The sequence below is a fragment of the Rhinopithecus bieti genome, unplaced genomic scaffold (assembly GCF_001698545.2).
Source record: "Rhinopithecus bieti isolate Rb0 unplaced genomic scaffold, ASM169854v2 scaffold_66718, whole genome shotgun sequence".
Classification (NCBI taxonomy): Eukaryota; Metazoa; Chordata; class Mammalia; order Primates; family Cercopithecidae; genus Rhinopithecus; species Rhinopithecus bieti.
In genome coordinates, this window is record NW_016825567.1 from 614,172 (window position 1) to 629,497 (window position 15,326).

The 15,326-nt window shown below is 43.3% G+C and overlaps 1 protein-coding gene across 10 annotated transcripts in view; it reads left to right on the forward strand.

Moving 5' to 3' along the window:
* KIAA1217 (KIAA1217 ortholog) overlaps positions 1 to 15,326 on the forward strand; it is a 351,420-nt gene that overhangs the window by 227,678 nt on the left and 108,416 nt on the right. For all 10 annotated transcript variants that reach the window (XM_017863059.1, XM_017863062.1, XM_017863072.1 and 7 more), the window contains exon 4: positions 9,912 to 10,110. In XM_017863059.1, the coding sequence (XP_017718548.1) occupies positions 9,912 to 10,110 (199 nt within the window). The remainder of the gene's footprint in view (positions 1 to 9,911; positions 10,111 to 15,326) is intronic.

Sequence of the window (15,326 nt, forward strand, 5' to 3'; positions counted from 1 at the left end):
TTTTTTTTTTTTTTTTTTTTGAGTCAGAGTCTCAGTTTGTCACCCAGGCTGGAGTGCAGTGGCACAATCTCGGCTCATTACAGCCACTGCCTCCTGAGTTCAAATGATTCTCCTGCCTCAACTTCCCAAGAAGGTGGAATTATAGGCACACACCACCACGCCCAGATAAGTTTTGTTTTTTTGTTTTGTTTTGGTTTTTTGAGAGGGAGTCTTGCTCTGTTACTCACGCTGGAGTGCGGTGACACGATCTCGGCTCACGGCAACCTCTGCCTCCTGGGTTCAAGCAAGCGATTCTCCTGCCTCAGCCTCCTGAGTAGCTGGGGCTACAGGCATGTGCCACCATGCCCAGCTAATTTTCTATTTTAGTAGAGATGGGGTTTCACCATGTTGGCCAGGATGGTCTCCATCTCCTGACCTAGTGATCTGCCCGCCTCGGTTTTAGTAGAGATGGAGTTTCACTGTGTTGCCCAGCTGGTCTCAAATTCCTAACCTCAAGTGATCCACCTACCTTGGCCTCGGAAAGTTCTGGGATTACAGGCATGAGCCACAGCACCCGGCCTAAAGCACATTCAAAATTGGAATTTAGCTTAAAATTACTATTGCCTGGAATTTCTCAGTCCTTCATAAAGATTCGTCTAGAGACTCTCAAAGTCTTACATTGTCCTCAACTATCAGGTCACTAAGTGAAATAAAAAATAACTGATAGATCCTTCTTGAATGCAGCAAAAAATTTGGTGTTTACCCAATTCAAGATAAAAACAGTGAAATCCAGGAGTAAAGTTACTGCAATTTTTTTTTTTTTTTTAATTCAGACTTTCTGCGGAGAACGAATTTTCTATTATCTTTTTCTTCCTTGCAAGGCAACTATCATCATTCTGCTTTATCACCTACTTTAAAAGCTACCCTATAGGAAGGGACTTAGCAGCAGGAGAGTTCTCTCTGGGGTTTGAGAAGTTACTGACACAGAAAGTATCCTAGAGCCACTTGACGAACACACACACCCTTGTTCAAATCACTGCTGTGTTTGAAACAAAATGTCAGCTGGTGTTAGATATGAATTGCTAACTTCTAAAGAATAGTGTCATTTATAGAACCACTGCGGGGGTTAGAACACGGAGGGAGACCAGAAAACACCTCCAAGAAGAAAGAGATTGAGACTTTTTTTATTGCTTTTGTACTCCCCAGTTCCTAGCACAGGCCTGGCACAAGATGGGAACTTGTCTAGTGAATGAATGAAGCCATTTCTACCGGTGCCTCTAGGGTACCTCTAAGTACATTATATTCTTTCAGGGTGTTGTTTTTTTGTTTTGTTTTTTGTTTTTGTTTTGAGACGGAGTCTCACTCTGTCGCCAGGCTGGAGTGCAGTGGCATGATCTTGGCTTACTGCAACCTCTGCCTCCCAGGTTCAAGCAATTCTCATGCCTCAACCTCCAGTGGCTGGAATTACAGGCACCTGCCACCACGCCAAGCTAGTTTTTGTATTTTTAGTAGAGACAGGGTTTCACCATGTTGCCCAGGATGATCTCGATCTCCTGACCTTGTGATTCGCCCACCTCGGCCTCCCACAGTGCTGGGATTATAAGTGTGAGCCACTGTGCCCAGCCTCTTTTTAGTTTTAAATCATAAGACTCTTGAATATAATCTCTTAAGGATACACTATTGTGTTAACTGTACTGGAATCTTTTGCTTACCTTAAATGTCAATGTCTTTCCCATTTCAGATGCCAATGTACATTCTACCAACTCCACTGAAAGTTTTTATTTGAGCAGCCCTTGGCTTATCTCCTCTGGCTTCAAAAATTACCCAGTTAACTGAGTAGGATTCCTAGTTGGCCAGTCTGTTTAGCCATTTTTTAGATGAAAGTTTTAGATTTTAGTGTGGAAGTTGTCTTTCAAGATTATCAAATCAAAACATCCTTCTTTTAGAAAGAATATATAGAAAATCATAAAGAAATCTGAGTGAACTTACCATTCTTAACATTTTGGTGTATAGTCATCAGATAGGTCAGTAGACTTACCTTGGACTTAATGAAGCCAAGGTTCAGGCCCCTCTCAATATAAATGTTCGCTTTCATACCTAAGTTTATGTTTCAAATGTCGTATTCTCGTTCTTAAAGAGGCCCCTCAAAATTGTGTAAGCTTCAGGGCTCACAAAATGTGGGGTCCCTCACCGTCATCAAGGTGATTAATGGATTTTTATAAATCTAGTTCCTTTCTGTTTTATAATATGCCTTGTCACTTAATAAAATATAGTTTTTTTCTTGTTGCCATATTCTCTTACAATTGCTTTTAGTGACTGTTTAGTGTTCCAGTGAATAGATTTATTAAATGAACTACTTATTAAATCGATGTTCTATTGTTGGAGATTCTCCCTAACCCTATATTATTACTACAAATGATACTTCATTGAGCATCTTAGTAAGGATGCCATTGTGCCTAAATGTGTAAAAGTTGAATTACTGCTTCAAACCATGTGTGTATTTGGGGGGCTTTTGATATATTGACAAATAACCCTTCAGAGAAATAGTGTCAACTTACTTTCCCAACAGTAATATGTGGGAGTACCCTTGTCAGCACTATTTATTGTATCAACCTTTGCCAATGTCATAGGTGTAAAAAGTTACCTTGTTATTATAATTTTAATATTTTTCTTAAGTTGAAAACTTATTTCCCATCAGAAAATGCTGTAAGAATCCTTTATATATTTAAGGCATTAGCCATTTGCCATTGGTATTGCAGATGGTGATCTGCATAATCCTAAAATGGATTTGGAGAAACTGAGGCATTTAGTTTATTTGGAATTGTCACCATCAGCTGCCTGCAGAAAACGCCCTTCAGGGAAAATGGTATTGCTATTCCAAAAGGCACGCATACATCATATTAACTTGGCCACATTACAGGGATAATTTAACTAATACCTTTAGTGTTTCAACTAAAGGTATCTGAGCATCTACTAGGTACCTAACTGTATCTTACCATCTGGTGAGGGAAACTGTATACAATGAAACATAATGCAGAATTAAAAGCCATGCTTGCAGCCTGGTGTGGTGGCTCACGCTTGTAATCCTAGCACTGTGGGAGGCTAAGGTGGACGAATCACCTGAGGTTAGGAGTTTGAGACCAGCCTGGCCAACATACCAAAACCCCGTCTCTACTGAAAAAACACAAAAATTAGCCAGGCACGGGAGCACATACCTGTAGTCCCAGCTACTAGGAGGCTGAAGCAGGAGAATCACTTGAACCCAGGAGATGTGAGGTTGCAGTGAGCCAAGATTGCACCATTGCACTCCAGCTTGGGCAACAGAGTGAGACTCCATCTAAAAAAAAAACAAAAAAAGCCATGCTTGCAATCTCAACAAAACACAATATGAGCACTTCGGTGAGGTAAATTAATTCCTTCATTCCTAATGAGGAAATGATGGAGTAGCAATGGGGGAAGATTGTTCAGAGGACTTGATATGCATGTGAAGCGTGAAAGAGGTGGTGAGAAGTGAGTGGCGCAGCGTGTGGGATGAATGTGCACCGTAAGAGGTCCAGTCTCACTGCAGTGCCCTAGCAAAGTGGGACGCTTTGGAAAAATAAGGCAGGAAGAGGAGTTGAGGTCACATGGTGAATATCCTTGGATACCATGTTAAGATAAAGATATTTTAGAAGATGTCCCACATTCTGGAGCTGATTCTGAGATGCAAAAGATAATGAAGATGTGTGGGCACAAGTGTGACCTGCCAACTGCACCCTGTTTTTTGTAAAATGTGAGTAAGAGATCTTGGTTAAAATCCATGTTGCCTTTGCAAAGCCATGGAGGTGAAAGAACCCTTCAGTGTTCAGGCTTCTCAGGAGGACCCTGAGCATTGCAAGGTTCATATCAGCACTCACTCTGGCACAGTTTTGAAAGCTCAGCACCTCCCCCTCCCACCCCACACTCCCCATCCAGCATGCGGATGGATTCTAACCCTGTGATGGCATTCTCATCGGTTGAGGTAAAGACGGGTATCTTTTTTCTGAGCTGCACCCAGCACGCTTCAACATCTTCAAGCAGATGGTCAGCCTAAAAGTGTGAGGACAGCTCAGGTCATCCTGAGGGGATGCTTGCAGGAGATGGACAGAGCTAAATGCAGGATTTCAGGAGAAATATGCTTCAAGAAAGACAGCATGGCATCTATGGATTTGACAGAAGTGGACATATCGTTTAGTGATGAGTTGCAACTTTTAGGCAAATTGCTTGGATCTTCTGAGCTTTTATTTCCTTATCTGAGAAATGGGTCATAGTATCCATTGACAAGAGATACTATGCTGATGAGATGAAATACATACACACGGTTTCTGACATAAAGCAGGCATCCTATAAATGCATTTCTCTCGTCCTCATCCCTTCTTCATAAAAAGGGAGTTTGGGAGGCAGAGTCCCTTGGACAACCTCTGCGAATCTGGGGCAGCCAGCACTAACTTGGAGCGAGGGAGCCTGTGCCAAAGCATGCGGAATCTCTAGAAACCATGTGAGTTTTTGTTCGTCACCGTGCCAATAAAACGCCATCGGATATTAAGAGAATTCCTTCTGAGTCTAAGCATTTCTAAATACCTTTCCTGGATTGAGAAAGCAAACCGTGTAAAAGCCAAGCGTGAAAAGACTATTCTGTTTGCAAAGGCATTTTTCCCATCCTCCCTGGCTTGTCACGTTCTGTGACTGGACTCATGCACCCAGCTGGCAGCTGCACCAGCCAGACCCTGAGGTAACTATAGTTTAGGCCCATTTTTTTTTTTTTCCTACTCCAGAGCCTACAAATTCTATTTCAAGCATATGCATGTACAGAATGCAGATGTGGGGATGAAAATCAGACCATCTTGGGGAGCGAGGCTGCGATACTTAACTGTAGGGAGGCCATTAGTGGCCTTTCTGTAGTGGCCTCACCCAGACATGGCTGGGGCATGGACCTCAAGAGTGGTTTTGGCCTTTTGATGTAGCATAGCAATCACATGGGATAATCACCACACCTCCCACTTGGGGCCAAGACATTGCGTGATCTGTGATCAGACAGGCTTGAAAGGTGTTCTCTGCATTCTGAGGAATGTGTGACAGCATGGAGTTTCTGGAAAACTAGTTCCCTGAAAAAGCTGAGGGTCAACACAGGGATGAATGGAGAGGGGACATGGAGCTCTTATGCCTGACATGAAAGGACTGCTCTAGTCAAGGAAACAGCCACTTCAGAATGTGTTTCTACTGTGGATACAAACCAAGGGCGAGGTCACTAGGCTGGTTACATCATCTAGCAAAAGCTCTTATAGCTCGGACAGACCCGCAAATGAGACATTCCTTTTCAATGACTGATAAATCATTCATTTATTCATTCAGCAAATATTTATTGAGAAACTACTATGTAACAGGTAGTCTCATAGGTACTAAGGATACAGTAGCAAACAACAAAAAACTTAAAAAAAAAAAAAATCCCTTAGCCCCAGCTACTCTTGAAGCCAGGAGTTTGAGGCTGCGGTGAGCTATGCTCATACCACTGCACTCCAGCCTGGGTGACAGAGCAAGACCCCATCTCTTTAGAGACAATTAAAATATGAATTATAACATAGAGTAGAAAATGCTAAGAAAACAGACATAAAGCAAGTATAAAAGTATGAAATAGTACGGAGAATGGGTACTAAAATTCTAGCTGAGAGGGCCAGGCAAGAGAAAACAACTTTAACAGAGACCTGACTGATGGTTTGGATAGAGAGACCTAGATCGAAAATATTTCCCTCCAGGTTTTCAAAGGCATTGCTCCATTATCTTTTGGTTTCTGAAGTTCCTGCTGAGAAAGCTATTGCCTTTCTGATACCTGATCCTTCCTATGTGACTTTTACCTGTTCTGGGGCTTTTAGATTTTCTGTTTTCCTCCTGTCTTCTGGAATGTCTCAGTGACAAACCTGTGTGTTGAGTATTTCATGAACTTTTACAATCTGCGATCTCATGTCCTTCAATTTACAGGGAAAAAAGAACATTCTTTTTTCCAACATTGTTTTGGAAAACTCTGTTTTTTCTGATTTCTTTTACCTAAATCTCTATTACTGGGGATCTGGGTGCTCTGACATAATTCTATGTTTCATATTGCTCTTCTCTCTTTTCCCATCTCTGCCTCTTTTTTGGCGGGTGGGGGGGGGTGCTCCACTTTCTGAGATTGCATCAACTTTTTCTTCTTCACTGAATTTTTAAATTCTGCTCTCATGGTTCCCAGAGTCTGGTCTTATCCTCCAAATGCTCCCCCTTTTTCTGGACTGTCTGATCTCTTCTGACTTTCTTTTTCCTGTTTCTTTGGGTGTTTGCATTTGTGTTAGAAGCTTTTATAGGCCGGGCGTGGTGGCTCAAGCGTGTAATCTCAGCACTTTGGGAGGCCGAGACGGGTGGATCACGAGGTCAGGAGATCGAGACCATCCTGGCTAACACAGTGAAACCTCATCTCTACTAAAAAATACAAAGAACTAGCCTGGCGAGGTGGCAGGCGCCTGTAGTCCCAGCTACTCCGGAGGCTGAGGCAGGAGAATGGCGTAAACCCGGGAGGCGGAGCTTGCAGTGAGCTGAGATCCGGCCACTGCACTCCAGCCCAGGCGACAGAGCAAGATTCCGTCTCAAAAAAAAAAAAAAAAAAAAAGAAGCTTTTTTAAAAAATGTTTATGAAATCTTGGGAGTCTGTTAATGTAAGAGGGAGGCACAGTTGTCATTTCGGGAAGTTTTATACGTGGGTCTGGCTGCTTCACTATGGGGTGACCAGATAGAACCTGAATATGACCCTCAAAAACTGTCAGGCCAGTCGTGATGTCTCATGCCTGTCATCCCAGCGCTTTGGGAGTCTGAGACGGTCAGGTCACTTGAGCTCAGGAGTTCAAGACCAGCCTAGGCAACATGGCAAAATTCCATCACTAAAAAAAAAAAATACAAAAAATTAGCTGGATGTAGTGGTGCCTCCTATGGTCCCAGGTACTCAGGGGGCTGAGGAGGGAGGATAGCTTGAATTCATAAGGTTGGGGCTGCAGTGAGCCCTGATCATGTCATTTCACTCCAGCCTAGGCGACACAGCAAGGCAAGACCCAGTCTCTCACATACACACAAAAGTTTGTCTCTTCTCATGGGTCATTCAGCATTCCTAGAGGGGGACCCTCCAGTGTCCTGACTAAGGTACTGGCCCCTTTGCCAGCATTCAGTCAAGGACACATCAGCCCCTTCCCCTACGCCTGGTCAGCCAGAATCCAGTGTGTTTGGTGTGGGCTCTTCCATCTTCTGTGGATGCGATGGTGGCTACTTGGCTGAGTAGGGTGGGAAGAGAGATGGACATTTGCTACATCAGTGGTCCCTGGCCTTTTTGGCACCAGGGACCGGTTTTGTGGAAGAATTTTTCCATGGACAGGGTTAAGGGGAGATGGTTTCAGGATGATTCAAATGCATTACATTTAGCATGCACTTTATTTCTATTATTATTGCATTGTAATATATAATGAAATAATTATACACCTCAACATAATGTAGAATCAGTGGAAGCCCTGAGCTTGTTTTCCTGCAACTAGTCAGTCCCATCTGGAGGTGATGAGTGACAGTGACAGATCATCAGGCATGGGATTCTCTTAAGGAGCATGCAACCTAGATCCCTCACCATGCACAGTTCACAATAAGGTTCACACTCTTATGAGACTCTTATGCTGCCGCTGATCTGACAGGAGGCGGAGCTCAGGCAGTAATTTGAGCAATGGGGAGCGGATGTAACTACAGATGAAGATTCCCTCACTCAACCATGGCTCACTTCCTGCTATGTGGCCCTGTTCCTAACAAGCCAAGGACTGGTTCTGGTTTGTGGCCTGAAGGCTGGGGACCTTTGTGCTATACCATTTTAAAATCAAGTTCGGTCAGGCATCATGCATTCAACTCACTCTGCATTTCTACCTTCAGAAGGGTCGGGAGCCTTATTTCCTGAGTTTCCCTGGCTCTGCGTGTTTTATGTTGAGTTATTCCCTTGAAGGTTTAGATGTCAGCTTGCTCTTGTCTACCGTTACTTCCTCTCTCATTCCCTTACTTCTTTGATGTATGCTTTTGTATCCCTTATTGTCACTTTAATGGAATTTCTAGAGGAAGCAGAGACAAATGTATTACATGGGCTGCCATATTGAACCGGAAGTCATTCTTTTCTCTTTTGAGTCTCTCTTGCCAAAGTTTACTCCAGTGGTAGTAGTTCACCCCCAGTAGATTCTCACAAAAAGCAAGACTCAAATTCAGTGTCAGGATTGTAGATACCCTGTTTCAGTTATCTGTTTCTGAATAACAAATCACCCTAAGCATAGTGACTTTACATGACAGTGATTTATTTGCTTATGATTCTGCAATTTGGACAGTGCTTGGAGGGGCCATCTCATTTGTGCTGGCATCAGCTGGGGTAGCTCACCTGGGACTGGGGATCCACTCCCAAGATGACTTATCCACATAACCTTAGTGGTTCCAGCTGTAAAATGCAGGCTTAGATGGGGTGGTTCTTCAGCATGTGACTTCCCTGTGTGGCTTGGTTGGACTCCTTAGAGCTGAGTTCTGAAAGGAAACATCCCCAAAGCAAGCTCACGAAGAGGACACACTCCAGAGTGCAAACACATATAAGCTTTCCTTTTGCTTCACACTTGCTAATATCCCATTAGCCAAAGCAAGTCACACAGCCAAGCTCAGAATCAATGTGAAACAGAACTGCTCTCCACAGGGGGGTGAGTGCTGGGAGGCAGGGTGCGCTGGGGGTCACAAACCCCTGGGAACTCTGGGATCCTGTGCTTTTCCATTTTATTTCTGAAACACTGAGGTGCTGGATTCTTTTCTTATAGATAGTTTAGCACGATATAAACATTCAATAGATATGTATTAGAACCACAGAAATCTTGTTGCATTTCCACTGAAAATGTTTCTGAATGGACTAGAAAGATTTCAGCTATGTAGCTTACCCATGGCTATAATGATTGTGTTCCTAGTTAATGAAAGACAAGAAAAAAAAAATCACTCTATGAGGTCAGATTTCTAAATAAACTTTTCCAGGGAATTAAGTACTGTCTTTGTTTTGTTTTTGACTGGAGTGCAGTGGCGTGATCTCAGCTCACTGCAGCCTCCCAGGTTCAAACAATTCTCTTACCTCAGCCTCCTGAGTAGCTGGGATTACAGGTGTGTGCCATCACATCTGGCTAATTTTTGTATTTTTAGTAGAGATGGGGTTTCACCATGTTGGCCAGGCTGGTCTCAAACGCTTGACCTTAAGTGATTCGCCTGCCTCAGCCTCCCAAAGTGCTGGGATTACAGGCATGAGTCACCATGCCTGGCCAAGTATTGCCTTTTGCTTTAGGCTATCAGAGGTTTGCTTCTTGCATGTTTGTTTATTTTTGAGTCAGAGTCTCACTCTATTACTTAGGCTGGAAAGCGGTGGTGCAATCGCAGCTCACTGAAGCTTCCAGCTCCTAGGCTCAAGTTATCTTCCCATCACAGCCTCCTGAGTAGCTGGGACTACAGGCATGTGCTACCACACCCAGCTATTTTTTTTTTTTTTCCCCAAAGAGATGAGATCCAGCTATATTGCCTAGGTGAGTCTCGAACTCCTGGCTTCAAGTGATCCTCTTGCCATGGCCTCCCAAAACACTGGGATTACAGACATAAGCCATTGCACCCAGCCCTTGAATTTAAAATAGTTGCAAATTAGGCTCTTTAACACCTGCTTGGACTTCAAAGAATGAAGGTGGGTACTTACGCAATAACCAAACAGTGCATTCCTTGGAAATTCCAAACTAGATCTCTTGTTACATGCTTGCCAAGCTGGTCCTGAATGTTCCCAGATGCAGCTGGAAAGAAGTGGCGCAGCTTGTGCTGTATCCCCTCAGTCTTTACCTTTGACTAATAACTGTTTCCTTTGTGTGCAGGGGTTCTCTATCTCCAGTATGGAGACGAAACCAAGCAGCTCAGGATGCCGAATGAGATCACAAGTGCAGACACAATCCGTGCTCTCTTTGTAAGTGCCTTCCCACAGCAGCTCACCATGAAAATGCTGGAATCTCCCAGTGTCGCCATTTACATCAAAGATGAAAGCAGAAATGTTTATTATGAATTAAATGATGTAAGGTAAGTTGTGACACCATTTTTTGCCCGCAATATTGCATTAGAGATTTTGTTTGTTTTGTTTGTTTTACCCACTATATTGCACTTAAGAGTGTGTGTGTGTTGTTGTTGTTGTTGTTGTTGTTTTTTTTTTTTTTTTTTTTTTTGGTCCATCATATTGCTTTCATAGAGTTTATACCAAATTCTGATTCCTCTATAACCTAGTGAAGAAAGCAGATTCGTTATCCTGATTGGTAGGCTTATTTCACTATCTGGTTTTCTACAATTCATTTGCAAGGTATAGCTTATAAAATGAGGAGAAACTTCTCCCCACAGATTTTGGATGCTACATCTGAAAGGAACATTAGAAATGATTCAGTTCACCATGTTATCTAAGAGTTAGGGAAACTAAGGCCCAGAAAGGTGGTGGAGAGACCCGATCAAGGTCGTAAGAGTTGAAGGCAGTACTTCATATTGGCACTTTCCCAATTCCCTCTCAGGTGTTCTTTCCTCCATAGACAGACCCTGTGGACATTTTAGGTAATGATCCCACTGGGTCATTATTTACACACAACAAGTTAGAATAAAAGCAGTGGACTCTGTATTATTTTCCACAAGAAAAGAGACTGAGAAGCATCCTCACTTTCCATTCATTTCTTAAATAGTTGTCCTTTCCCCAAAGATCTTACTGTCCAGGCAACCTTTCTCCAGGGCGCCCAGTTGAATATCCTCCAAAATTAAGCTAAATGGACTCCTGCTATTGATGGAACTGAAAGTCGGTTAGAAACAAAAGCATCTCCGTCTCTCTCTCTCTCTTTTTTTTCTTTTTGAGACAGAGTCTTGCTCTGTCGCCCAGGCTGGAGTGCAATGGCACAATCTCGGTTCACTGCAACCTCCGCTTCCTGGGTTCAAGCGATTCTCCTGCTTCAGCCTTCCAAGTAACTGGGATTACAGGCACCTGCCACCAGGCCCAGCTAATTTTTTTGTACTTTTAGCAGATATGGGGTTTTACCACGTGGGTCAGACTGGTCTCAAACTTCTGACCTCAGGTGATCTACCCGCCTCGGCCTCCCAGAGTGCTGGGATTACAGGTGTGAGCCACCATGCCCAGCCTCATCTCTCCTTTTTTGAAGACAGGATCTTGCTCTGTCACCCAGGCTGGACCTCAGTGGCATGATCATGGCTCAGTGCAGCCTTGACCTTCTGGGCTCAAATGATCCTCCCACCTCCGCCTTCCAAGTAGCTGGGACTACTGGCACATGCCACCACATCTGGCTAATTTTTAAATCTTTTGTAGAGACAGAATCTCCAGATGTTGCCCAGGCTGGTCTGGAACTCCTGAGGCAAGCAATCCTCTAGTCTCGGACTCCCAAATGGTTGTGATTATAGGCGTGAGCCGCCACACCTGGCTCAAAAGCATCTTTATTGTCATTTTGGTGTCACGTATATAGCAGAAAGAACTCATTTGATCTGTTCCAACCAAACAACCTGGAAAACAGGACTTAGATCAACACAAGCAATCAGTTGCTAGTATGGCCTCTGAACATTTTAGAACTCCACAGGTTATTTAGTGACTGATCCAGCCATTTCATTTTATGGAACCAGAAACTCAGACTCATAAAATTTGAGGGACTCATTCAAAAGCACACAGCCAACTAAGTACCAAGCTCTGCCCCAAACATGGCTGTCCACATTTTTTTTTTTTTTTTTTTTTTTTTTTTGAGGCAGAGTCTTGCTCTGTCACCCAGGCTGGAGGGCAGTGGCACAAGGTCTCTGCTCACTGCAAGCTCCGCCTCCCGGGTTCACGCCATTCTCCTATCTTGGCCTCCGAGTAGCTGGGACTACAGGCACCTGCCACCATGCCAGTCTCATTTTCTTTATTTTTAGTAGAGACGGGGTTTCATCGTGTTAGTCAGGATGGTCTCGACCTCCTGACCTCGTGATCCACCCGCCTCGGCCTCCCAAAGTGCTGGGATTACAGGTGTGAGTCACCGCACCTGGCTGCTGTCCACATTTCTTGGTCAAGAACTTTTTGATCCCTTGGAATGTTCTCTCACCAAATCATTGGGGGCAGGACTTGGGGTTTCTGAGTCCACACCCTGGGGGGATAGCAAGTTGCCCTGTTTCTTCATCAGGGAATTAATGGGTACCACTTTTTAAAAATATGCCTCTAGTGCATAATAAATATAAAGTGATCTGTATCTACCAATGATCACGAATGACATATTTAGGCATGTTCCCAGGTGTATGAGTAATTTAGAACTTTCAAAGTTTGACACATGCCTCCAGGTATAGATGCTACATCTGTTGCACAACCTTACAGCTTTTTTAAAATGTGTTTAAATATTCATGGGTACCCAAAAATTCGTGTTTAGTTTTGAACTAAATTATTAATCAAGCTGTCACTGAAAGAAATTTTTTGCATTCACAAAGTGTAAACTTGAAACGTGAAATAATCACATTATATTTAAAGACTATGTTTGTAGTAATATAATCCCATGTAGTGTTTTTACACGGAGCTGCCAGTTACAACAATCCTCTTATATTTCTGCATTTGCAATTAGAGGAATTGAAGGACACAGTAATAGCAAGTAAACATGCAACTTAGGGAAGCCACACTTGATTATGGAGCTCAAGGCTGACGAGGTTATTATGAGTAATTGGGCCTCACTGTCTTGCAGCCTGTGCAAGGATTTTTATATTACAATGAGTCACCATTTTCTAAAGCCTTTCCCAAGCTTCAAAGTATGGCTACTTTGACTTCTTTTTTATACTGTTTGGGAAAGTCGAGAAGGAGTCACAAAATAAAAGAAATGAGAGGGAGGAAAAAGAAGAAAAGGTCATGATTCTCCTTAATGGAAATCCAGTTGATAAAATGAATGAAATCATCAGTCAATATGCTGATATTTGTGAAAATGATGATCTTGTTGATCCATAAGTTGTAGTACTGATAACCTGACTTCTTGTTGTTGTTGTTGTTGTTGAGACAGAGTCTCACTCTGTCACCCAGGCTGGAGTGCAGTGGCACAATCTCGGCTCACTGCCAGCTCCGCCTCCCGGGTTCACACCATTCTCCTGCCTCAGCCTCAGGAGTAGCTGGTACTACAGGCGCCCGCTGCCATGCCAGGCTGATTTTTTGTATTTTTTAGTAGAGACGAGGTTTCATCGTGTTAGCCAGAATAGTCTCGATCTCCTGACCTCGTGATCCGCCCACCTCAGCCTCCCAAAATGCTGGTGAGCCACTGTGCCTGGCTTTTTTTTTCTTTTTTCTTTTTTTTTGAGACAGAATCTCGCTCTATCGCCCAAGTTGGAGTGCAGTGGCATGATCTCAGTTCACTGCAGCTATCACCTCCTGGGTTCAGGCAATTCTTATTCCTCAACCTCCCGGGTAGCTGGGACTATACGTGTGCACCACCATGCCAGGCTAATTTTTGTATTTTTAGTAGAGATGGGTTTCACCATGTTGGTCAGGTTGTTCTCAAACTCCTGACCTCAAGTGATCTGCCCACCTTGGCCTCCCAAAGTGCTGGGATTATGGGCGTGACCCCACTGTTCCTGGCCTGATAGCCTAATGTTTTTTAAAAAACTCTCATTTAAAATATTTAAGTGGAAAGATTATCAATTTATAAATTTGTCTGTAATTTTACTTTTCAGTTACTTTGATTTAAATATAAAAAATGAACCTAAAAATGTTCAACTGAAGACTATGTTTTATTTGGTGATGACAGTAATGTTTATGCTATGTGAGCACATGCATGTCGCTTCCAAAGAATTATTCTCTTTCTTTGATTTTATGCATAAAATGCCTTGATTGTATTTTATTTGAATTGTAGAACAAATTTTCACCACCAGCATTATATGAGACAAAAAAATAAAAAATAAAAGGCTGGGCATGGTGGCTCACACCTGTAATCCCAACACTTTGGGAGGCCGAGGCCGGCAGATCACGAGGTCAGGAGACCGAGACCATCCTGGCTAACACCGTGAAACCCCATCTCTACTAAAAATACAAAAAAATTGCTGGGTGTGATTGTGGGCGCCTGTAGTCCCAGCTGCTGGGGAGGCTGAGGCAGGAGAATGGCGTGAAACCGGGAGGCGGAGCTTGCAGTGAGCCGAGATCACACCACTGCCCTCCAGCTTGGGCAACAGAGCGAGACTCCGTCTCAAAAAAAAAAAAAAACAAAGACAAAAAGAAGTATCATGTAGATTTCAACTGAAGACAGTGACTTTAATCATCTAAATTCAGAGACAAATTTCATTGCACATCCTTCAGTGTTTCTGAAGTGCGAGCATATTTGCTAAACAGTTGCCTATTTCATCATCATGTTAGGCTCCTCATATTTTCCTCAGGGAAATGCTACGGAGAGTTCAGGTCAGAATATTGTGTTGTAAATATTGCCACAGTAAATGCAACCCCGGCCTTTACTGTTGGTTCATCTCAGATGAGTATGTTTCTAAAGTCATGATAAACCAACCTCATGCATTTTAAATACCTCCAGAATCACAGTCTTTGTCATGGCTCCCGTGAGGTTTTCTATTTTTTCATGTCCTCGCCTGTGACTCCTTCCTCTGGCCCAGTGGTGAGCCCCTTAGTGGATCCCCACACCCTACCTCTGTGAGTCTCCCCTTCATAGTCACTCAGCCCCCTTTAATAACAAGGGCTGCTGGTTCCCCCTCAAGCCAACTTCTAACAAGCTACTGGAGAAACCGTGCAAGCTTGGGCTAGTCATTGCTTCAAAGCAATTACTGGCGGATATTTAAAGAAGAGAAACAAGACTAGTCCAGGAATCCTCCACTTCAGTTAAAACAGAAACACAAGCCAGTAATCCCAGTGGTTGGGTCAGCCTACTAAATGAGGCTGCACCTGGAGGAGAGGAATTCGTCTTCCTGCACACATTTCTCTGAGCTAGCCGAGCCGGCATTGGAAGGGATCACAGTGTAGACAGAGCCAAAAGGGCCTTGGGTGGCCCTTTTGCTGATGAAAGCTGAACATGGAGGGAGAGGGACTTTGTAGACATTCATGTGCTCTTCAATAATTTTAAGGTAGGCTCTGACCCTGTCTTTTGCTACGTTATGACACCTTGGCTCTAAGAGCTGGGTTCGGAGAAAAAAGAAGAACTTATCTGCTGCTATTTCTTCACATCCAGCAATTCGATTTGTACATAGAAAACTATTTTCTAACCCACTATGGAAGGGAAAAGGCATAGTAAAATATTAGATTTTGTGATACTGTTTCTTTT